The 22,497-nt window shown below is 40.0% G+C and overlaps 4 protein-coding genes across 5 annotated transcripts; 1 reads left to right on the top strand and 3 right to left on the bottom strand.

The window, feature by feature from the left end:
* Nucleotides 1-243: 243 nt before the first annotated feature.
* LOC311013123 (aurora kinase B-like) lies at nucleotides 244-4,306 on the bottom strand. Its single transcript, XM_084009053.1, has 9 exons — nucleotides 4,224-4,306; nucleotides 3,397-3,435; nucleotides 3,126-3,207; nucleotides 2,999-3,044; nucleotides 2,506-2,694; nucleotides 1,860-1,998; nucleotides 1,573-1,721; nucleotides 1,251-1,425; nucleotides 244-847 (listed from the first exon to the last, which is right to left on the bottom strand). Exons 1-9 carry the CDS (start codon nucleotides 4,227-4,229, stop codon nucleotides 674-676), a joined length of 999 nt encoding a protein of 332 aa, XP_083865179.1. The 5' UTR covers nucleotides 4,230-4,306; the 3' UTR covers nucleotides 244-673.
* A 4,214-nt stretch (nucleotides 4,307-8,520) lies between these two features.
* LOC311013122 (aurora kinase B-like) lies at nucleotides 8,521-12,711 on the bottom strand. Its single transcript, XM_084009052.1, has 9 exons — nucleotides 12,608-12,711; nucleotides 11,629-11,667; nucleotides 11,344-11,425; nucleotides 11,217-11,262; nucleotides 10,721-10,909; nucleotides 10,070-10,208; nucleotides 9,783-9,931; nucleotides 9,458-9,632; nucleotides 8,521-9,138 (listed from the first exon to the last, which is right to left on the bottom strand). Exons 1-9 carry the CDS (start codon nucleotides 12,611-12,613, stop codon nucleotides 8,965-8,967), a joined length of 999 nt encoding a protein of 332 aa, XP_083865178.1. The 5' UTR covers nucleotides 12,614-12,711; the 3' UTR covers nucleotides 8,521-8,964.
* Nucleotides 12,712-13,776: 1,065 nt separating this feature from the next.
* Nucleotides 13,777-16,843, bottom strand: LOC311013857 (F-box/LRR-repeat protein 12). Its single transcript, XM_084010119.1, has 3 exons — nucleotides 16,514-16,843; nucleotides 16,304-16,379; nucleotides 13,777-15,824 (listed from the first exon to the last, which is right to left on the bottom strand). Exons 1-3 carry the CDS (start codon nucleotides 16,612-16,614, stop codon nucleotides 14,772-14,774), a joined length of 1,230 nt encoding a protein of 409 aa, XP_083866245.1. The 5' UTR covers nucleotides 16,615-16,843; the 3' UTR covers nucleotides 13,777-14,771.
* Nucleotides 16,844-16,934: 91 nt separating this feature from the next.
* cops6 (COP9 signalosome subunit 6) lies at nucleotides 16,935-21,909 on the top strand. 2 transcript variants are annotated; one of them, XM_084010126.1, is made up of 10 exons: nucleotides 16,935-16,984; nucleotides 17,848-17,973; nucleotides 18,090-18,221; nucleotides 18,765-18,853; nucleotides 19,250-19,312; nucleotides 19,411-19,458; nucleotides 19,566-19,680; nucleotides 20,439-20,531; nucleotides 20,717-20,817; nucleotides 21,443-21,909. In XM_084010126.1, exons 1-10 carry the CDS (start codon nucleotides 16,942-16,944, stop codon nucleotides 21,581-21,583), a joined length of 951 nt encoding a protein of 316 aa, XP_083866252.1. In that variant the 5' UTR covers nucleotides 16,935-16,941; the 3' UTR covers nucleotides 21,584-21,909. The 2 variants fall into 2 exon arrangements, with proteins under 2 accessions (XP_083866252.1, XP_083866253.1); XM_084010127.1 differs by having other exon boundaries at nucleotides 16,936-16,988; nucleotides 17,852-17,973.
* The last annotated feature ends 588 nt before the right edge of the window (nucleotides 21,910-22,497 follow it).

The raw sequence follows: 22,497 nt of genomic DNA, 5'->3' as shown, positions 1-22,497 counted from the left end.
TTCAAAATATTAAAACACATCTAAAATGAATTTAATCCACTTTGTAAAAGTTTTAACTGCATATAGATTTTAGGTAGGACTTGGTAGTTTCAGCTAGGTGTACTTTGTAAACTGGCACCAAGTGTATTTTATAACTTTCCAAAATGATTGCTGGCAGGTCCTAATCTCATATTATGATATTCTGTTGGAGTTTACAAAGTGGCCACAACATTCACATAATCAAGCATTCATTAAAAATCCACCAACAATTGTGTAATATTTATTAGAAATTGAAAGTATAGCTTGGGGGAAAAATAAAAACAAGCGTTCCAACCCAACCCTCAAACATTTCATCTTAAACTATTATAGAACATAGTCAGCTTTAACAGTTGTATTTTGGTGTCAACACTGTCAGATACAGAAGTCCCAATATAGTGATGCCCATTTTAAAAAAGCCTCAGAGAAGAAATGACAGCAAAAAACACAAAACGCCTCTAGGCAACATACTAGAAATAGATAAGATCACACTGTACAATAGAAAAAAAGTGGGTATGCATTCATACCCATCATAAAATGTGCCAGCATAATGGCAGTTTGAAGCCCATGGCAGCGAAACCAAAACATGCTGGCCCAGAGTCTCTTGTGAAGGACAGATAAAAACACCCCTTAGTGAAAGCTAAGCAGGCAGGTGGACTCAGGATTTCTTGGCAGGGCAGATGGGAGGTAGGACTCTGCGGGAGTTGGTGCGCACCCATGGATGATCAATGACACTCTGTAGTGAGAGACGATCGACAGGACTGTGGCGCAGCAGCTTGCTGATCAAGTCCCGCGCACCGTCCGAGATGCTTTTGGGGAACTTCAAATCCACCTGCAAACAGTAAGTCAACATGTATTAATGGAATGTGAACAATAAGTGTGCAGGAGAACCATTCATGACATTCATTAAGATTCAAGACTTTGTTGCAGAAATGTTAGGCACAATATCCTAGTTATGTGATTTGAGATGCACAACCTTGAAGTTAATCTTGAAATGTTTGAATTCTTTGGACTGCTTAATTGATTGTTGATTCATTTGAAACAAATATTCTGAAGACCACTCTTTGAAATATGGTTTTATATAATGGATTATCAATTAATAATAGCCAAGGCTGTGACTCAACAGAACAGATGTGCCCCAATAGGATAAACTCAACATTAGCCAAGGACCTGGTGCCAAAAGTGAGTTGAGTCGAGCTGACCCATGCAGTGGAAATAAGGCATTAGACACCAACCTTCGAAATTTTTTTGTATGTGTCTGAAGTGCAGCCACTTTCAAAAGGTGGAGAGCCCGTCAAGCATTCGTAACAGAGGACCCCGATGCACCACAGGTCCACCTTCTCACTATGGGTGTGGCCCTCAATCATCTCTGGAGGGAGGTAGTCAAGTGTCCCGCACAGTGTACGACGTCTAGATGGGTTTCAAACAAAGAAGTGAGCAGGGAAAGCAGAGGCAGCAACAAGCAGATTCATGTAACATGATACAGCAGTATTGAGCCGTTTGACAGAACACAGTGCATTTCCTTTATAGAACCGTAATGGCAATGCAGTTTCTCACCTTAGAGAAGGTGCATGGACAGACCAACCAAAATCTGCAATTTTCAGCTCTCCACGATAGCCGAGAAGCAGATTCTCTGGCTTGATGTCACGATGAATCACTTTCTTCTCATGGCAATACAACAGTGCATCAGATATCTCCTCCATGTACTGGAAATATAGAAGTTGGCATTGAATCGCAAAAATAATTTAATAAATTATTCAAGATTATTAAAAACAAAACTGTTAATATAATCAATCTCAGTGGTCAAACTGCTCTTTGAACAGCGAGAATCTGCCAACTCTTACTGTGGCGGTACGCTGGTCATCAAATCTTCCACATCTCTGCAGCTCCTTGTACATTTCACCACGTGGGGCATACTCGAGCACCAAGAAGACCCTCTTTCGGTCATGGAAATAATTGTAGAAGCGCAGAATGTTGGGGTGCCTAAGGAGAAAAAAGATTATGTTTTGAGGCAGACTTTAGACTGTGCTTCTAAAACAAGGTAAAATAGATTTAGTCAGCATGTTCACAGGACATGCTTCTAAAACAAGGTAAAATAGATTTAGTCAGCATGTTCACAGGACAAGATGTAAATCCTTATTAAAGCAAGTTGAGTAAATTTAAGTGCAAGGACTTAGTTATTCTGGGATAATATTGATAAGCTACCTATTTTTTATTTATTTTTTTTATTCAAAAATGGAGAGATGTTTGTGGAAAAAGCACCACCTGGTTAGCCCATATAGGAATATACTACTGTTCTCATGTAGCTCAAAGCACTACAAGTTATTCCTGCGAGTGTTTGAGAAGTGTTCGTGTAATGGTCAGTAGCAAATAACCTCAAAGTAAATTTGACAACAGAATTAAAGCCCAGCAAGTACTCCTTTATCCACGGTTAGATCGAGAAGGTCAATATATTGTTGAAATTATGAAAATGTTTTCCAGGATACTCACTTCAGATGCGCCTGAATCTCAATCTCCCTCCTGAGTTGATGCTCCACACAATCCTTCTCAATCTGTGACTTGAACACCACCTTCAGTGCCACTATGGACTGCAGCTTCTTCACCCTTGCAAGGTAGACATTACCAAATTTGCCCTTCCCTAGGGGTCGACCAATGTCAAAGTCATCGATTGAGATTTTCCTGGAGAAAAGTTCAAAGAAGGATATTCTCATGTTAACCATTTAGATGTATGAATGTATGACTTAACAGAATAGTTTGAATCTTTATTCAAAACATTACGTTTTAATTCTGTGTAGTTTTGGTGTATTTCAATTATTTCCCGGTACCCGGTTGCAGGTAGAAATTTAGCAACATTAAATATTAGTTTTTGTTACTTGTACATAACAGTGGTGGCTTGCAATAATTTCAATGAAGCTTTGAATGTAAAAAAAATAAATAAATAAGAAGTGAACACAACTGGAGAAGTACTTGCAAATATACTTACTTTGAAGCTGCACTGGAGGATGAGCCAACACACTCTCTCCCAGGGCCTGAAAATGATAAGACAATCAGAACAGGCACATTTCCTAGGTTGTCTGACTGCTGTCTGCATGCAAGGAGGGTCATGTTACCTGTGATGGCATTTTTGTCCATATCTGTTCGTGGCTTCACCTGAACACGCTGTGGCCCTGCCACCATGCTTGGGGTTGCAAACTGATATTCAGAATCAGAAAGGCATTAATATATTTTTGTTTCAGCCAATAATAGTTTCCAATATTTTTTGTACCCATAATAGCCATTGGGATTTGTCAGTGGTAATACGATCGTGGGTAATCAAATTACTTTGTTTGAACACACAGGCAAATGTGCACCTCTCTTTTTTTCTTTACAAATATATCTTACCGGTCGTTGTAAACCCCTCGGTTCATAATTTTCCTTATTCTGTGAAGAAATACATACAGTTCACATTAACTTGCAATCCTTTTGAGCATGCGTCTTTTCCTTCCTTTTCTGTGTGTTGTTTGTGACCTACTTGAATGTGCAAGTAGTTGCTTGAAATGACAGATTGTGTTAATCAGAGAAGCCATTTGAGGTTTCTCACAAAGTAGTAAACATTTTGTATGAAACTATTGTACGTGACAGCTTCCAAAGATTACAAATAAATGACAATTAAATATACACTTTCCCAAAAAATATACCATATGCCTTATTGTAGTGGGTACATACATGATACACTGTACAAGTGCTCTGGTATTTCAGTATACATGTTCAACACCATGTTGTGAAAACATTGCTATATATGGTATTAATGTAACGTTTACTTTATTATCAAAGTAGTAAGTTTAACGTGAAGTTACGTTTAACGTTGGGTTACGTTTACCGTTACCCCGTTTAAAAATTAGCTTAGTAGGCTACCGTTGGCGTAGCCTAGCGAAGGCACCTTGCCTGAAATTAAGGCGTGGAATAGCACTACACTGGTTACACACGTTTCACTAACATCTGCCAATGTATATAATTCACTTTGTAAGTACGCTATATACTGCGTGTTATAACGTGTCTTGCGAAGTTAGCTTAAGAAGGTAGCAGACCCAACGCTAATGTTAGCTAAATAAGTTAGCTTAAATATCTGTCATACTAAAGCAATCTAATGTACGTATACGAATCGTTCGTTGTACTCATCTGTTTTTCAGTCTTAATCCTCTCTAAAATATATATAAATAAAACTTTACCTGCATCGTAGTGAAGAGTTGTTCTACAACGTTTTAGTAAAGAAAGCCCAGTGTTGCTAATATGAACATCCGCGGCCGCCAACGTTTTCAAAAAGCTATTCTTCCTGAAGCCGATTGGTCGTTGCGCAACACATAGACGGCTCCTATTGGCCAGAATAGTTGCAAGCGTGTGATTGGTGTACACACGGAGTCAGACGTCGACCCGCCCTCATTTCCTCATCTTCTGGGGTGCAGTCGAATAGTCAAAAAATAAGGTCCTAACTCCTATTCCTAACTCCTATTCCTTGACCTCTGGGGAAAACGTCACGGGGTTAAGGAAAGGCGATAGGAGAACTCAAAAGGACTTAGGAAAAGTCTACCGCGGTGCTCAGAGAATCCGACCGGACTTTCACTATCTACGTCATTAAAACGCAACCGCTGATGATTGACAGCTGATGATCGGCACCTGCGATTGACGTGCGTCTGCGCTGGATAAACTACAATAATGGACTACAAAAAGCGCATCATCCACTTCTCCACATGTTGGTTTTATAAACAGCTGGTTCACTGACCGGCTTCAGGTCCAGCAGCTCCTGTTTGACCGGTTGCTTTATTTACGTTTCATTTGTGGTTTTAGTTTCGTTTTTGTCAAGTTTGTAACATGATTGAAATAAAATAAATAAAAAATACCATTCAATTATTATCACTGTTCATACACATTTATCATCACTATTCCAATTACTACATGTCTGCATGAAAGTCATTGTTAAATATGTAAATGCACATATCGTTTGTTTTCATTAATGGCCGAGGTGTGCGGCACTTTAAATGTTGCTCTCGCAAAGAATTGTGGGTCGGCGTAATCTCCTTTCCTATGGCATAGGAAGGTCCGTTGCATCCTATGCTAAAGGAGCTCTGAAAGGAAGCATTGGTGCTCCTTTCCTTTGCATTTAGAGAATTCGAACAGCTCTTATCATGGCGGCCACTTGTTTACTTCCGGGTCACTTCTTCAGTTAGGAACCTTCCTAAGCAAAAAAGACTATTCGACTGCACCCCTGGTATTGTAATTGTAATGGCTACTGTGTCCTCGGTTATTTTCTTGATAACCTGGCCAAATGAACGTAATGATATTGCAATATAACCGAATACATATTACTGCTGTGCTGTTTCTTAGCTAGGTGATGTTTTAGCGACAACACAGAGAGCTGCAAATAATCATTATTAAATATATGCCGACTCAGTAAAATGTCAAAACTAGTGGGGGGGGGGAGATGCACATTGATCCGATCCCGAGGTGACATTTTCTAATTGCTTGTTTTATCAGTCAGCGAGGCGCCCCTCCAGCAAAAAAATAAAAAATAAAAAATAAATTTAAAACAATGAAAATAAAAATGATTTTCTATTCCCAGTCGCCCTCATTTTTTGCTGTTTGCTGTTGTTGTTCAAATTAAACATGTGTGATTGTTCATTTGGCTGGTGTAATTCGTGTGTGTGTGTGTGTGTGTGTGTGTGTGGGGGGGGGGGGGGGGGGCACCGGAGAGCAATCTCGCCTAGGGCACAAAATTAGGTAGAGCCGGCCCTGGGTGGATGTGTGAGAGTGTCTTAATCAAATAAAGCAACAAAGGAGGCAATACAAAACAAGTTGCTGTGATGAACATTGATACATGGAGCCACAATCAGGCTCAGGTGTAAATCATCAGCTGTTAATGTCCCCCAAGACAAGGGAAAGGAACACAGACCCTACTGGATAGGAGGGTCGTCACAGATAGATTTACTAATTATTTCAGCAAAGACCACAGACATATGGATAAGAAACTAAAATGTAGCTTCATGAAAGCTTAACAATTTCAAATTTATCATATCCCCCCATTCAGGAGCAGCACATGCTGTTGACTTAAATTAGATCAGTGTGTACAGACTTGTTGAACAACCGCTGGATTTCATGAGAAGTTGGTCTGTTAAAATACAACTGCAAGAAGACAAATGATATTTAAATGTATTTGTCCAAAATAGATTTATTCAAAACTCAGTTTCTCATGGTTAAAATTTTGAATGCAATACAATTAATGTCAATGACACAGATCTTTCATATTTTTCTTAATAATACAATACACAGACATACAATTCCTTATTACTAAAAATCATATAGCTAAAAATGAGGTTAGAAAGAATAGGGACTTGATGAAGAGTCATGTCAATTTGTTGTATACCGTTTTCCTTCAACACCAAAATCAAACACCTGCTTGTAACATATATATATTTTAAATACATTGTTGAAAAGGAAGGAACAGGAAACAGGTGCATCCTTGCCAGCAGTATGCTTCAGTTATCTGCCTGACTGATTTTCGCTATTTGTCTACCTTCAGAGATTTTTCCAAACCGTTTGTAATGTGGTATCTCTAACATGTATGGGGTCCCTGAAGAAATGTTACAAAGCAAAGACAATGATTGCTTTGTGTCAAGAGGATTTCTTCACCAATGTGATGAAGTAACTTAATTTGTCAGGTAACCCGTCTGGTTAACAACAGTAAAAATGTACTATATCATAATATTCAGCACCACCAGAAGTAAGCTTTTATTCAAGTCTGAAGAAAAGGGGTTTGAAAATATCCTGTAAAAAAAACAACTTATTATTGCTTATTAAAACAAAAGTATAGTCTAGAAGCCAAACATCTTTAAAAAAATATTTAGGGGGAAACCATTTAAAAAGCCTGGAAACTAAGGCAAGCTGGACTATTTAATCAAAGTTTTCTTGGATTTCTCCAGCATTATACAATATATGTTTTCTCAGTGATTTTTTTTTTTAAAAAGGTTGTTGACATGAAGGTCTGAATATCTGGAACTGGGGCTCCAATTAATTTGTGAAATCATGTAAGCCCATGTCAGCTGGGCAAAGTTACAGTGCCTTGAAAAAGTATTCATACCCCTTGAACTTTTTCACATTTTGTCACTCTACAACCACAAACTTAAATGTATTTTATTGAGATTTTATGTGATAGACCAACACAAAGTAACTAATAATTGTGAAGTGGAACGAAAATGATACATGGTTTACAAAAATTGAAGCAAATAAAAATCTGAAAAGTGTGGTGTGCATTTGTATTCGGCCCCCCTGTGTCAATACTTTGTAAAGCCACCTTTCGCTGCAATTACAGCTGCAAGTCTTTTGGGATATGTCTCTACCAGCTTTGCACATCTAGAGACTGACATTTTTGCCCATTCTTCTTTGCAAAATAGCTCAAGCTCAACCAGATTGGATGGAGAGCATCTGTGAACAGAAACTTTCAAGTCTTGCAGAGATTCTCAATTGGATTTAGGTCTGGACTTTGACCGGGCCATTCTAACACATGAATATTCTTTGATCTAAACCATTCCATTGTAGCTCTGGCTGTATGTTTAGGGTCATTGTCTTGCTGGAAGGTGAATCTCCTTCCCAGTCTCAAGTCTTTTGCAGCCTCCAACAGGTTTTCTTCCAGGATAGCCCTGTATGTAGCTCCATCCATCCTCCCATCAACTCTGACCAGCTTCCCTGTCCCTGCTGAAGAAAAGCATCCCCACAGCATGAGGCTGCCACCACCATGTTTCACGGTGGGGATGGTGTGTTCAGGGTGATGAGCAGTGTTACTTTTCCGCCACAAACAGCGCTTTGCATTCAGGCCAAAACGTTCTACTTTGGTCTCGTCTGACCAGAGCACCTTCTTCCACATGTTTGCTGTGTCCCCAACATGGCTTGTGGCGGGACTTCTTATGTCTGTTTTTCAACAATGGCTTTCTTCTTGCTACTCTTCCATAAAGGCCAGATTTGTGGAGTACACAACTTATAGTTGTCCTGTGGACAGATTCTCCCACCTGAGCTGTGGATTTCTGCAACTCCTCCAGAGTGAACATGGGCCTCTTGGCAGCTTCTCTCACCAGTGCTCTCCTCGCTCAGTCTGTCAGTTTAGGTGGACAGCCATGTCTTGGTAGGTTAGCAGTTGTGGCATACTTCTTCCATTTTTGGATGATGGATTGAACAGTGCTCCTTGAGATGTTCAAAGCTTTGGATATTTTTTTATAACCTAACCCTGCTTTAAACTTCTCCACAACTTTTTCCCTGACCTGTCTGGTGAGTTCCTTGGTCTTCATGATGCTCTTTGTTGACTAGTGTTCTCTAACAAAGCACTGAGGCCTTCACAGAACAGTTGTATTTATACTGATACTAAATTACACACAGGTGGACTCTATTAACTAATTAGGTGACTTCTGAAGGCAACTGATTGGACTGCATTTTATTTAGGGGTATCAGAGTAGAGGGGGCTGAATACAAATGCACACCACACTTTTCAGATTTTTATTTGCTTAAATTTTTGTTAACCATGTATCATTTTCGTTCCACTTCACAATTATGTGTTACTTTGTGTTGGTCTATCACATAAAATCTCAATAAAATACATTTAAGTTTGTGGTTGTAGAGTGACAAAATGTGAAAAAGTTCAAGGGGTATGAATACTTTATCAAAGCACTGTATACACATGACAGAATAATAAAAAGGCATTCATTATCTCTATAATGCTATAATGCCTCTAGGCAACATACTAGACAGAGATAAGATCACACTGTACAATAGAAAAAAAGCAGGTATGCATTCATACCCATCATAAAATGTGCCAGCATAATGGCAGTTTGAAGCCCATGGCAGCGAAACCAAAACATGCTGGCCCAGAGTCTCTTGTGAAGGACAGATAAAAACACCCCTTAGTGAAAGCTAAGCAGGCAGGTGGACTCAGGATTTCTTGGCAGGGCAGATGGGAGGTAGGACTCTGCGGGAGTTGGTGCGCACCCATGGATGATCAATGACACTCTGTAGTGAGAGACGATCGACAGGACTGTGGCGCAGCAGCTTGCTGATCAAGTCCCGCGCACCGTCCGAGATGCTTTTGTGGAACTTCAAATCCACCTGCAAACAGTAAGTCAACATGTATTAATGGAATGTGAACAATAAGTGTGCAGGAGAACCATTCATGACATTCATTAAGATTCAAGACTTTGTTGCAGAAATGTTAGGCACAACATCCTAGTTATGTGATTTGAGATGCACAACCTTGAAGTTAATCTTGAAATGTTTGAATTCTATCAATTAATAATAGCCAAGACTGTGACTCAACAGAACAGATGTGGCCCAATAGGATAAACTCAACATTAGCCAAGGACCTGGTGCCAAAAGTGAGTTGAGTCGAGCTGACCCATGCAGTGGAAATAAGGCATTAGACACCAACCTTCGTAATTCTTTTGTATGTTTCTGAATGGCTGGCAGTTTCAAAAGGTGGAGAGCCCGTCAAGCATTCGTAACAGAGGACCCCGATGCACCACAGGTCCACCTTCTCACTATGGGTGTGGCCCTCAATCATCTCTGGAGGGAGGTAGTCAAGTGTCCCGCACATTGTACGACGTCTAGATGGGTTTCAAACAAAGAAGTGAGCAGGGAAAGCAGAGGCAGCAACAAGCAGATTCATGTAACATGATACAGCAGTATTGAGCCGTTTGACAGAACACAGTGGTGCATTTCCATTATAGAACCGTAATGGCAATGCAGTTTCTCACCTTAGAGAAGGTGCATGGACAGACCAACCAAAATCTGCAATTTTCAGCTCTCCACGATAGCCGAGAAGCAGATTCTCTGGCTTGATGTCACGATGAATCACTTTCTTCTCATGGCAATACAACAGTGCATCAGATATCTCCTCCATGTACTGGAAATATAGAAGTTGGCATTGAATCGCAAAAATAATTAAATAAATTATTCAAGATTATTAAAAACAAAACTGTTAATATAATCAATCCCAGTGGTCAAACTGCTCTTTGAACAGTGAGAATCTGCCAACTCTTACTGTGGCGGTACGCTGGTCATCAAATCTTCCACATCTCTGCAGCTCCTTGTACATTTCACCACGTGGGGCATACTCGAGCACCAAGAAGACCCTCTTTCGGTCATGGAAATAATTGTAGAAGCGCAGAATGTTGGGGTGCCTAAGGAGAAAAAAAGATTATGTTTTGAGGCAGACTTTAGACTGTGCTTCTAAAACAAGGTAAAATAGATTTAGTCAGCATGTTCACAGGACATGCTTCTAAAACAAGGTAAAATAGATTTAGTCAGCATGTTCACAGGACAAGATGTAAATCCTTATTAAAGCAAGTTGAGTAAATTTAAGTGCAAGGACTTAGTTATTCTGGGATAATATTGATAAGCTACCTATTTTTTATTTATTTTTGTTCAAAAATGGAGCATCTCTCCATTTTTGTGGAAAATGCACCACCTAGTTAGCCCATATAGGAATATACTACTGTTCTCATGTAGCTCAAAGTACTACAAGTTATTCCTGCGAGTGTTTGAGAAGTGTTCGTGTAATGGTCAGTAGCAAATAACCTGAAAGTAAATTTTACTACAGAACTAAAGCCCATCAAGTACTCCTTTATCCACGGTTAGATCGAGAAGGTCAATATATTGTTGAAATTATGAAAATGTTTTCCAGGATACTCACTTCAGATGCGCCTGAATCTCAATTTCCCTCCTGAGTTGATGCTCCACACCCTCCTTCTCCATCTGTGACTTGAACAACACCTTCAGTGCCACTATGGACTGCAGCTTCTTCACCCTTGCAAGGTAGACATTACCAAATTTGCCCTTCCCTAGGGGTCGACCAATGTCAAAGTCATCGATTGAGATTTTCCTGGAGAAAAGTTCAAAGAAGGATATTCTCATGTTAACCATTTAGATGTATGAATGTATGACTTAACAGAATAGTTTGAATCTTTATTCAAAACATTACGTTTTAATTCTGTGTAGTTTTGGTGTATTTCAATTATTTCCCGGTACCCGGTTGCAGGTAGAAATTTAGCAACATTAAATATTATTAGTTTTTGTTACTCGTACATAACAGTGGTGGCTTGCAATAATTTCAATGAAGCTTTGAATGTAAAAAAAATAAATAAATAAGAAGTGAACACAACTGGAGAAGTACTTGCAAATATACTTACTTTGAAGCTGCACTGGAGGATGAGCCAACACACTCTCTCCCAGGGCCTTAAAATGATAAGACAATCAGAACAGGCACATTTCCTAGGTTGTCTGACTGCTGTCTGCATGCAAGGAGGGTAATGTTACCTGTGATGGCATTTTTGTCCATATCTGTTCGTGGCTTCACCTGAACACGCTGTGGCCCTGCCACCATGCTTGGGGTTGCAAACTGATATTCAGAATCAGACACACAGAATTAGAAAGGCGTTAATATATTTTTGTTTCAGCCAATAATAGTTTCCAATATTTTTGATACCCATAATAGCCATTGGGATTTGTCAGTGGAAATACTATCGTGGGTAATCAAATTACTTTCTTTGAACACACAGGCAAATGTGCACCTCTCTTTTTTTCTTTACAAATATATCTTACCGGTCGTTGTAAACCCCTCGGTTCATAATTTTCCTTATTCTGTGAAGAAATACATACAGTTCACATTAACTTGCAATCCTTTTGAGCATGCGTCTTTTCCTTCCTTTTCTGTGTGTGTTGTTTGTGACATTTACCTAAATGTGCAAGTAGTTACTTGAAATGACAGATTGTGTTAATCAGAGAAGCCATTTGAGGTTTCTTTGTGGTTTCTCACAAAGTAGTAAACATTTTGTATGAAACTATTGTACGTGACAGCTTCCAAAGATTACAAATAAATTACAATTAAATATACACTTTCCCAAAAAATATACCATATGCCTTATTGTAGTGGGTACATACATGATACACTGTACAAGTACTCTGGTATTTCAGTATACATGTTCAACACCATGTTGTGAAAACATTGCTATATATGGTATTAATGTAACGTTTTCACACGGGGTGATCCGTAACCTTAGATACATGTCGTTGTAATTCATTGTTTGACTGACGTTACCCTGTAATATGGTAAAAGACAACTTATTGAAGTAAACAATGATTTAACGCCGCAGGACTGCCATATTTTCAGACTTTATTATCAAAGTAGTAAGTTTAACGTGAAGTTACGTTTAACGTTGGGTTACGTTTAACGTTAGCCCGTTTAAAAATTAGCTTAGTAGGCTACCGTTGGCGTAGCCTAGCGAAGGCCCCTTGCCTGAAATTAAGACGTGGAATAGCACTACACTGGTTACATACGTTTCACTAACATCTGCCAATGAATATAATTCACTTTGTAAGTACGCTATATACTGCGTGTTATAACGTGTCTTGCGAAGTTAGCTTAAGAAGGTAGCAGACCCAACGCTAATGTTAGCTAAATAAGTTAGCTTAAATATCTGTCATACTAAAGCAATCTAATCTAACGTATACGAATCGTTCGTTGTACTCATCTGTTTTTCAGTCTTAATCCTCTCTAAAATATATACAAATACAACTTTACCTGCATCGTAGTGAAGAGTTGTTCTACAACGTTTTAGTAAAGAAAGCCCAGCGTTACTATTATGAACATCCGCGACCGCCAACGTTTTCAAAAAGCTATTCTTCCTGAAGCCGATTGGTCGGTGCGCAACACATAGACGGCTCCTATTGGCCAGAATAGTTGCAAGCGTGTGATTGGTGTACACACGGAGTCAGACGTCGACCCGCCCTCATTTCCTCATCTTCCGGTATGGTAATTGTAATGGCTACTGTCTCCTCGGTTATTTTCTTGATAACCTGGCCAAATGAACGTAATGATATTGCAATATAACCGAATTCATGTAACTGTTGTGCTGTTTCTTAGCTAGGTGATGTTTTAACGACAACATAGAGAGCTGCAAATAATCATTATTAAATATCTGCCGACTCAGTAAAATGTCAAAACTAGTGGGGGGAGAGAGATGCACATTGATCCGATCCCGAGGTGACATTTTCTAATTGCTTGTTTTGTCAGTCCAAATCCAAAGATACTATATTTGCAATGATACAGCACAGAGAAAAGTAGAGAATCCAGTGAAGCTGGAACCAGATAGAAAATCCACTATCCAAATGTTCTGTCAGTCAACTGGTCCAAGTCTCCCAAACAACCAGAATGTGCAAGTCAGTCACCAAACGAGGTGCACAGGGATCAGTCTCAACAACCAGAACCAACTGCTACACAGATCTAAAGTGTCAGTGATCAGTAAGTATGCATGGGTGGATGTGTGAGAGTGTCTTAATCAAATAAAGCAACAAAGGAGGCAATACAAAACAAGTTGCTGTGATGAACTTTGATACATGGAGCCACAATCAGGCTCAGGTGTGAATCATCAGCTGTTAATGTCCTCCAAGACAAGGGAAAGGAACACAGACCCTACTGGATAGGAGGGGTCGTCACAGATAGATTTACTAATTATTTCAGCAAAGACCACAGACATATGGATAAGAAACTAAAATGTGGCTTCATGAAAGCTTAACAATTTCAAATTTACCATATCCCCCCATTCAGGAGCAGCACATGCTGTTGACAAATTAAATCAATATGTACAGACTTGTTGAACAACCGCTGGATTTCATGAGAAGTTGGTCTGTTAAAATACAACTGCAAGAAGACAAATGATATTTAAATGTATTTGTCCAAAATAGATTTATTCAAAACTCAGTTTCTCATGGTTAAAATTTTGAATGCAATACAATTAATGTCAATGACACAGATCTTTCATATTTTTCTTAATAATACAATACACAGACATACAATTCCTTATTACTAAAAATCATATAGCTAAAAATGAGGTTAGAAAGAATAGGGACTTGATGAAGAGTCATGTCAATTTGTCGTATACCGTTTTCCTTCAACACCAAAATCAAACACCTGCTTGTAACATATATATATTTTAAATACATTGTTGAAAAGGAAGGAACAGGAAACAGCTGCATCCTTGCCAGCAGTATGCTTCAGTTATCTGCCTGACTGATTTTCGCTATTTGTCTACCTTCAGAGATTTTTCCAAACCGTTTGTAATGTGGTATCTCTAACATGTATGGGGTCCCTGAAGAAATGTTACAAAGCAAAGACAACGATTGCTTTGTGTCAAGAGGATTTCTTCACCAATGTGATGAAGTAACTTAATTTGTCAGGTAACCCGTCTGGTTAACAACAGTAAAAATGTACTATATCATAATATTCAGCACCACCAGAAGTAAGCTTTTATTCAAGTCTGAAGAAAAGGGGTTTGAAAATATCCTGTAAAAAAAACAACTTATTATTGCTTATTAAAACAAAAGTATAGTCTAGAAGCCAAACATCTTTAAAAAAATATTTAGGGGGAAACCATTTAAAAAGCCTGGAAACTAAGGCAAGCTGGACTATTTAATCAAAGTTTTCTTGGATTTCTCCAGTATTATACAATATATGTTTTCTCAGTGATTTTTTTTTAAAAAGGTTGTTGACATGAAGGTCTGAATATCTGGAACTGGGGCTCCAATTAATTTGTGAAATCATGTAAGCCCATGTCAGCTGGGCAAAGTTATACACATGACAGAATAATAAAAAGGCATTCATGATCTCTATAATGCTACATAAAATGACATGTCTATGTGAAAGTGAAATCTATCTACTGTATATTTGCCAGTAGCAGAGAGCACCTTTACTCAACGTTGATCTGAACCGAGCAGTTGGTGAAAACTAGTGTGCAGGATGGCAGCAAGACAGCCAGCGAGCGACGCAAACTTGGAATGGGATCGTTCACGTCGATTGTCTTGTTTTCATCATTGCTGTTCTCTCCACCTGCAGCTTCCTCATTTTCCTGCTCTTCTCCACTACCGTCACCCTCCCCCTCCACTACTGGTGGACACTGCCGAGGCTGGAAGGTCACATCCAAAAACTCCAGCTGGCGGAGCCCACGGAGCATCCTGCAGCTCCGCACTATCTGCATCTCGCTGAGCGTGCAGGCCCACAGGCAGAGACACTTCAGGTCCTTCAGGCGACTGGCGCAGAGCAAGCCTGGCCCCACCTCCTTACCCCCCAGACTCAGTTCCTCCAGCCCGAGCCATCCTGCCCCCAGCCCAAGCGAGGCCATCTGTAACTGGTAGCCCTGACGCCCTGTGATGCCTATTTCCAGAAACTTGAGCCTGGAAAGCCCTTCCACACCACACACGCCATCTTTGGCAGCACAACTCCTGAGCCCGTTAGCCGTCACACGAAAGGTGTCACGCAGCTCCAACCGACTGAGCCTCTCCCATGATGTCAGACTCTGCAGATGCTGGTCCGTGAAAGAGGGCACGTTGTTTAGAACTAACCTCCAAATACCAATCCCTGATGTTGAGCCAAGCCCCTTTCCTTTCCGATGCATTCTTTGCTGTTGAGCACCATCACTGGATGTGGCTTCGGCCCGTTCCTGGGAATGAGCGGGTGAAGTGGGAGTAGTCTGGTTGAAGAATTCACGAGGCAGCTCACAGCCACGCAGCTCCAGCACTTGCAAAGACGTAGGTAGGAGCTGGCAACTGGGCAGGCTTCGTAGGTCTGCGTGCAGAAGATAGAGCTTGCTCAGACGCGGGCACTTTGTGGACAAAGCTTTGAGCCACGACTCGGAGAGAAAGGTTCCACCTCGGGCAGAAAGCAGCAAACCACGTAACCGTAGGCACCTCAGTCCACAACCCAGGTACTGACGCAGCAGGAGCCAGAGTATGCGGGACGTCACCTAACACACAATGGGCAGACCATGAATATGTATAGCAGGCAAGAGAGATGACTTCTGTCAATAATTGTACAGACATACAGAACCCAAATGTAATAGCATTCACTCATCGTAATTAGTCATTTGCTGAATGTCATTCATGAATGTAAAGACCTGAGAAATGAAGATTGCTTGCCTGTCATTGATTTGATGTGACTTTCAAAGTTTAATCGTGAGTTCCTGATGACACAAAGTGTCCTGACTTGGCTTTTGGTTTTCAGAGGAAAGAGAGTTGAGCTCTATTTCTCAGGCGTTCTTCTTTAAAAGCTAAAGGAAGTGGTGAAGTCGTTGCTATTGGTCGAGTGTTATTGTATGCTTTTAATGGCTATTTAATCATGCTGCATGACGTTGCTATGTTCCCCACATGAAATAACCACTAAGCTATGTTAAAAGATACATCAAGAGAAAAAAGCGTGACGCCACATCGCCAGTAACATGCTTACCCCTTTCCATGCAGTCAGATCGACAAGTCTCCACAGTCTTTGGTCTTTAACGAGGCGTTTCCATCTCTTACACACTCTAAAATAAAACACCGCAAAATACAACACTTAACTTCATCAGGTGACGTGAGTCTCAACAAAGGCTAGCTGGCACTGAGTTTTATTTGACAAAACGAATAACAAATAATGTCAGCTAAGTTAAATCCATCTTACCTTCCAGCTTTGACAATCTCTCTCACACTCAAATAAGACAACACGTCAATTAAAATGTTTTCTGGGAAGTAATCAAGGTTACACGCTTTAAATTCATCCATTTTTTAAACAAAACTAGTTAAACCTTGAACACGGACTGATATCCCGACGCACACAGGTTGCGCCTACATCAGCAATCCCCCGGAAACAGCTGCGCGTTGACTGTTGGTCCTAGCGGCAGTTTGCCGATTAAATAAAAGGTCCTTCTTTATGCTCGACACTCGGCACTTTAACTCTGTTGAAATAAATCAGCCCTGCTTTCTACAGACACCTGCTAAATTTAGATCAGTTACTACGAGCTGATTTTAGAACAACCCGAGGAAGCGACGTTGCCACCTAACGTTCGTTAGGTGAACAGTCCACTGCGCCTGCGCGGCTTACCGGACAAGATGGCGACCAGCAATGGTGGAGGAATGGAAGTGGATGGGGCAGGCGAGTATTTCTCACTTATTTCCCGATTTCTGTCAGAAATAAACATGCATGTGTATGCACGTTGTTGCCCGCGTCTCACGCGTGTGTCGTGGATGGGTGTAAGTAATGTATTAGTGGTGTAAAAGGCCGTAGGTAGCGAGCTTGCTGACGAACGGGTTTACGTTACGTTAGGTTTCACGGCTCTGCTATAAAACTGTCAACAAATGAATCACTTTGGATGTTTGAGTCAGTATTAAGAACTATCTATCACTTATTTTAACTGGAGTTAGCCTCTGGAATGCAAACGAATGTAACCGCTAAGGTAGGTTTAAGAAGAATATATTTATACGATATAACAACAACACAATATGAAATTAGGGCTGGTCTTGTACCTCCGATATGTCCATTTATCCTCTATCTATCCACTTAGCTTACTAAACCTCCCCTGTCCCCTGTCCTCTCACTCGTTAGTTCCTTAAATACAATAAAATGGTCTATACGCCACAACTCTCAAACGTCTATGTTCTATATTCTTTCCAAGAGATGAAACATTAATGAGTAGAGCCCTAATTATGAAAGTCTGCTGGAGTGCTTATCATTCCTATGATGTTGTCAGACCAGAAAGTCAGGCAAATTTTAGGGGTACCAATACTATTAAGCTCAACTCTTACAAGCCTCAGGAGGTAGAGCGGTCGTCAGCTAAGCATGGGTGAATGCTGCATTGTGTTGTGCTTTAAGTGGTTGCTCAGACTAGAAAAACTATAAAAATCAGTGTATTTACCACCACCTAGGTTAAACATAACACTACATGAGAGTTGTCTCCCCTGCCCCTCTCCAGATTTGAAGTTTGAACAGTAACTAACCCTCCTATTTTGTGACTCTAGCCAGCCCCAGTGTTATGGCCGCCGGGGTGACTGGAAGCGTTTCTGTGGCTTTACACCCTCTGGTTATCCTTAACATATCAGACCACTGGATACGCATCCGTTCACAAGAGGGACGACCAATGCAGGGTATGTGTTGGAAGAAATAAATTGCACATCATCACTAATGTAATGTATTGTCTCGTGTTCTGAGTAACTGAATGTAATGGAACAGGTTATTATTTATAATCTGTTGTCCTGCTCAGTGATTGGAGCCCTGATCGGGAAGCAGGAGGGGAGAAACATTGAGGTGATGAACTCCTTTGAGTTGCTGTCTCACACCATAGATGACAGAGTGCATATTGACAAGGAGTACTACTACACCAAGGAGGAACAATGTTAGTGGTTTGTATGTGTGAAGGACAAGAATGCAGCTCTATTCTATCTAATGTGTTTCTCTTTTTATTACTGCTAGCAGCAGAGTGTTTGTTTAAGAATACAGAAGAAAATTGGCTGGCTTTGTGTGCTAAACATATACTTATGTTTCAGGAAGTTACTTAAAAACCAGGCTCTGTGAGATCAATTCCCCAAATGCTAGATTAGCTTTTTTTTTGTTTTATAAGTAGGAGTCACAAAAATATAAGTGGAAAAGCCTAAAATACATGAACTTCTCATCCATGACCACAAACGTCTAGCAGATACAATTTGAGGTCAAGGGCCACGCAGCGCCAAAGTCACTGTGGATGCATACGTTGTTTATTGTAACAGTCCAGCGGTAACTTGCTGAAATGAAGATAAAGGAGAAAAGAGTGCCAGGTTGCTTCGCAGAGGGAATATTAGATTCAGTTATTGATTATTTATTAGTCAAAGGGGGTTAATACACAAAATGATGTGCTTGCTGTAGTTTTTCTTTCTTTCTCATATTTCTTTTTGCCTCTCAGTTAAACAGGTCTTTAAAGAGATGGAGTTCTTGGGCTGGTACACCACAGGTGGCCCTCCTGATGCTTCAGACATCCACATTCACAAGCAGGTAGGCAAAAGTTAAAGGTGCATTTTGTACATCTGAATGTAAACGCATAATTTACTTCTCACACTTCCTCAACCGCACGTGCAAGGCTAACCTGCGTTGACTTTTAATTGGTCAGATGGCAAAGATAAATTTTCTTTATTTTGAAACCTATTAGTAGCATTAATATTGTAGAGATTCTGATATGTTTTGTCTATGATTAATGTCCAACTAAATGGAAATTGCGTTTACAGAATTCCAACACTCTGTCAGCTTAGAAAAATGACATGCGGTGCCACGATTCTATAACAAGAGGGCCATTAAGACTAATTATGTTGTTGGTAATAAAAGAAAATCTGAAAGCCTGATGGTTATTTTAGACTGTGCAGTATATTTTCTCACTATGCCATTCTCTGCCAGGTGTGTGAGATTATTGAGAGCCCTCTCTTCCTCAAGCTCAACCCAATGACAAAACACACAGATGTGAGTTCCTCTGCTTTTTTACTTTCTGAACTGAGAAATCACCCCGGTTGTTTATTTAGATTGAGCTGCTTTAAACAACATGCCCTTTTCTCCTGCAGCTTCCTGTTAGTGTTTATGAGTCTGTGATCGACATCATCAATGGCGAGGTAATCTTTGTATTTGATATCATCTACATATCCTTCCTTACAACAGTGAGACAGTCTCTCATCGAGAATTGTTATGGTTTTACCTAATTAAAACACTTTTTTTTAAGGCTACCATGTTGTTTGCTGAGCTGACGTACACTCTGGCCACAGAGGAAGCCGAGAGAATCGGTGTTGACCACGTAGCTCGGATGACGGCCACGGGCACCGGAGAAAACTCAACAGGTCAGAGTTAAGTTCTTGTTCGCTATAAATCATTTGCACTCATGTATTGTTTTTAAGGCTTCTTTTCTAAACATTTTTATCTTAACACTATCTAATAGAAGCCATTGTCTAAGCTCTTATCTCAGATTGTGATAAATCTAAATGAGATGGCTTTTGCAGTTCGTACAAGCTAAGATTTCAATAGCAGTATTCTGGCTACTTTGTGCTCTATATTTGTGAATAGAATATGAAGAGACTATGCATTCAAAATTATAGATTAACTAGACAGACGGTGGTAGAGCAGATTAGTCTGTAATGAACTGTCTTGTTTTTAAGATGACTCATTTCTGTTGACTTTTATGATACCAAAGCAAATTAATTTCTCTCTGAGGGGAAATGTCGTGTGGTGTTGTTGTTATATGATCTCTTATTCTTCAGTGAATGCCCAATTTTCTACCATATACTGGTATTAGGTTTTTTTATGATATTGGGTAGCTATAAGTAAAATGCACAGATTTAATATTGATCAGAGATTATTTTTATTTTTTTTACTTCTGATGTTAATATGTGAGAGAAGAATACTTCTTTTCAATTTCAAAATTCTGAAGCCGATCACAGGCTCTCTTATCCCTCGCACATTAGTCATTAGAGTGTGCTTGTGATTAATTTATTCTTAAAATAAGATGATGTGGTGTGAACTGACAATCAGACACAGTCATTATAAATGTAATCTGTGTGAATAGGTTTTAACTCAACATTCTCTCTGTCCACCCTGTTAGTTGCCGAACACCTTATAGCCCAGCACAGTGCGATAAAGATGCTCCACAGCCGGGTGAAGATCATTCTAGAGTACGTCAAAGCCGTGGAATCAGGTGAGAGGATGACAGGGTCTTTTCTAATGAGCCAGTGAGAGCAAAAATGTGGAAATAAGTCTTGAAAACATGTTTTACATGGTTGAGGGAGGTCGTACCTCTATAATTACAACCCCATAGTCTGATCTCACTGTCTTAATATGTTATGCTTTAACTTGTTTCCTGTCTGTCTTCATATACCATAGGAGAGGTGCCATTTAACCATGAGATACTTCGGGAAGCCAACGCCCTGTGCCACAGATTGCCGGTCCTCAGCACCATAAAATTCAAAACGGACTTCTATGATGTAAGCAAGCTTTAAGTACCTTCGTGTACAAAAGGTTTTTACATCCCTAATGCATGGAGATGTTTTCATCAACATGTTAAAGTATAAGGCTGGCATTATTCCATGTTTTTATTGATCAAAAAAACAAATAAATGTTAGTCCATCTCTTAATAGTTTGACTTCCCCAGCTGGTTTGGGGCTCGTAGCCTGAAGCAGATTCACTCCTACTGATTACAAATCTATAGTTTCTTTCTCTCAAGACTGCCATTATTTTTTTAATACATACTAATATTGAACAAAAACAAAACACTACACAAACAGGAGGAGATAACAGGGATGACAGTACAGTGATGTGTTTACAGTCAATGATAAAGAACGTCCGTGTCTATTTTAGTGGAGTTTAGAGCCTTGTATCTTTTAGTTGTATAAATTCATTGTTGGTTTTGGCTTTTTCAAGATGGAATATTGCAGACCTTTTCACTCCCAAATGTTTCACTTCACTTCAGTTTGGGAGTCAATTCTTCAGTTATATATATTCAAAGATTTTAATTTGTACATCAGACAGTGAAATGAAAGTTTTTGTTTCATGTTGCTGTGTTGCTCAGTGAATACTTTTTCTAACGCTGCCTTTCTTTTGTCCCGGCAGCAATGTAATGATGTGGGCCTCATGGCCTACTTAGGCACCATCACTAAGACCTGCAACAGTATGAACCAGTTCATCAACAAGTTCAACGTCCTGTACGACAGACAGGGAATCGGGCGGAGGATGAGAGGACTCTTCTTTTGAGACGGCAGTAAGCCGAAGTAGAGAGACAAAGAAGCACTGCAGTTTCGTTTTCTGTTTAGTTCCTTCTGGTTTGTTTGTATTTTTGGTAAGCTACAAACAAATTCTACATTAACTTTTCAAGCAAGTTTACTGTTTTCAACCACAAGTGCATCAAGAAGCACTTAATTACACCAACCAGTAAGAGATATCTACCAACTTGCTCCAGTCTTTATTGGTTATGCACAGAAATAGATCCACTATACATGAACATTATATTATTTTACCCCATTTGTTTTATTGTTTCATGTTGCTGTATGTAATAAATGATCTGCTGATTTTTTTCATGGGACTTTGACTCATTTTCTCTTTCAGCTTAAATGATTGTATAGTATGTCATAAAAATGTAATTAAAAATGTAATTAAAAAGTCAGTAGACTGAAAAAGTATAATATTCCAACAATGCCAGCTGTGCAAATATGGTCTGGGGTATCTGGGGAGGTTCTGTAATCAGGGGGGTGTGGGTGGGCCCTGACTCTGGGGACTTGCTTGGGTGAGTCTGGCCTGGATCTGGGTCTGGCCATCTATTGTCCCTCTATGGGTCATGCACTGGCTGGGGCTACGTTCCCGTGGCCCCCTGCTGGTCTCCCCAGGAGGATAGGTCATGTGGTTGACTTGTGGGAGGGTCCGGTCCTGATTTATCCTGTGCTGTGGGGCTGCTGGCGCTCAGGTGTTGTGGGTCCTTGCCTGCTGGTGGGTCGGGTGTTGGCGGGTGGGTGGGGCTGGGATGATGCTGGTGATGTTCTCAATTAAAATGGCAAAGTCTTTTTCTTCAAAAAGAATCCCACGAAAAGGCTAAAAACAACAAATTGTGAGTAAATTTAACAAAACTTTGACTTCCCCAGCCTGATTGTGTCTCACATTCATTCCTACTGATC

Source organism: Eutrigla gurnardus, assembly GCF_963514095.1.
Source record: "Eutrigla gurnardus genome assembly, chromosome: 5".
In the NCBI taxonomy this organism is placed as follows: Eukaryota; Metazoa; Chordata; class Actinopteri; order Perciformes; family Triglidae; genus Eutrigla; species Eutrigla gurnardus.
This window is presented reverse-complemented; position numbering and strand designations above follow the sequence as displayed.

Excerpts from the sequence above, each read along its gene's own strand:
- LOC311013123 (XM_084009053.1), bottom strand. Across the intron at positions 3,045-3,125 it reads GGACAAAAATGCCATCACAG|GCCCTGGGAGAGAGTGTGTT; the intron begins GTAACATGACCC and ends TATCATTTTCAG. Across the intron at positions 2,695-2,998 it reads TCCTCCAGTGCAGCTTCAAA|GAAAATCTCAATCGATGACT; the intron begins GTAAGTATATTT and ends ACTTTTCTCCAG.
- cops6 (XM_084010126.1), top strand. The coding sequence starts at position 16,942 with ATGGCGACCAGCAATGGTGGAGGAATGGAAGTGGATGGGGCAG. Across the intron at positions 18,854-19,249 it reads ACATCCACATTCACAAGCAG|GTGTGTGAGATTATTGAGAG; the intron begins GTAGGCAAAAGT and ends ATTCTCTGCCAG. Across the intron at positions 20,818-21,442 it reads TCAAAACGGACTTCTATGAT|CAATGTAATGATGTGGGCCT; the intron begins GTAAGCAAGCTT and ends TTGTCCCGGCAG.
- LOC311013857 (XM_084010119.1), bottom strand. The coding sequence starts at position 16,614 with ATGGATGAATTTAAAGCGTGTAACCTTGATTACTTCCCAGAAAACATT. Across the intron at positions 16,380-16,513 it reads GAGATTGTCAAAGCTGGAAG|AGTGTGTAAGAGATGGAAAC; the intron begins GTAAGATGGATT and ends GTTTTATTTTAG. Across the intron at positions 15,825-16,303 it reads ATCTGACTGCATGGAAAGGG|GTGACGTCCCGCATACTCTG; the intron begins GTAAGCATGTTA and ends ATTGTGTGTTAG.
- LOC311013122 (XM_084009052.1), bottom strand. Across the intron at positions 10,910-11,216 it reads TCCTCCAGTGCAGCTTCAAA|GAAAATCTCAATCGATGACT; the intron begins GTAAGTATATTT and ends ACTTTTCTCCAG. Across the intron at positions 9,633-9,782 it reads GTCCATGCACCTTCTCTAAG|ACGTCGTACAATGTGCGGGA; the intron begins GTGAGAAACTGC and ends AAACCCATCTAG.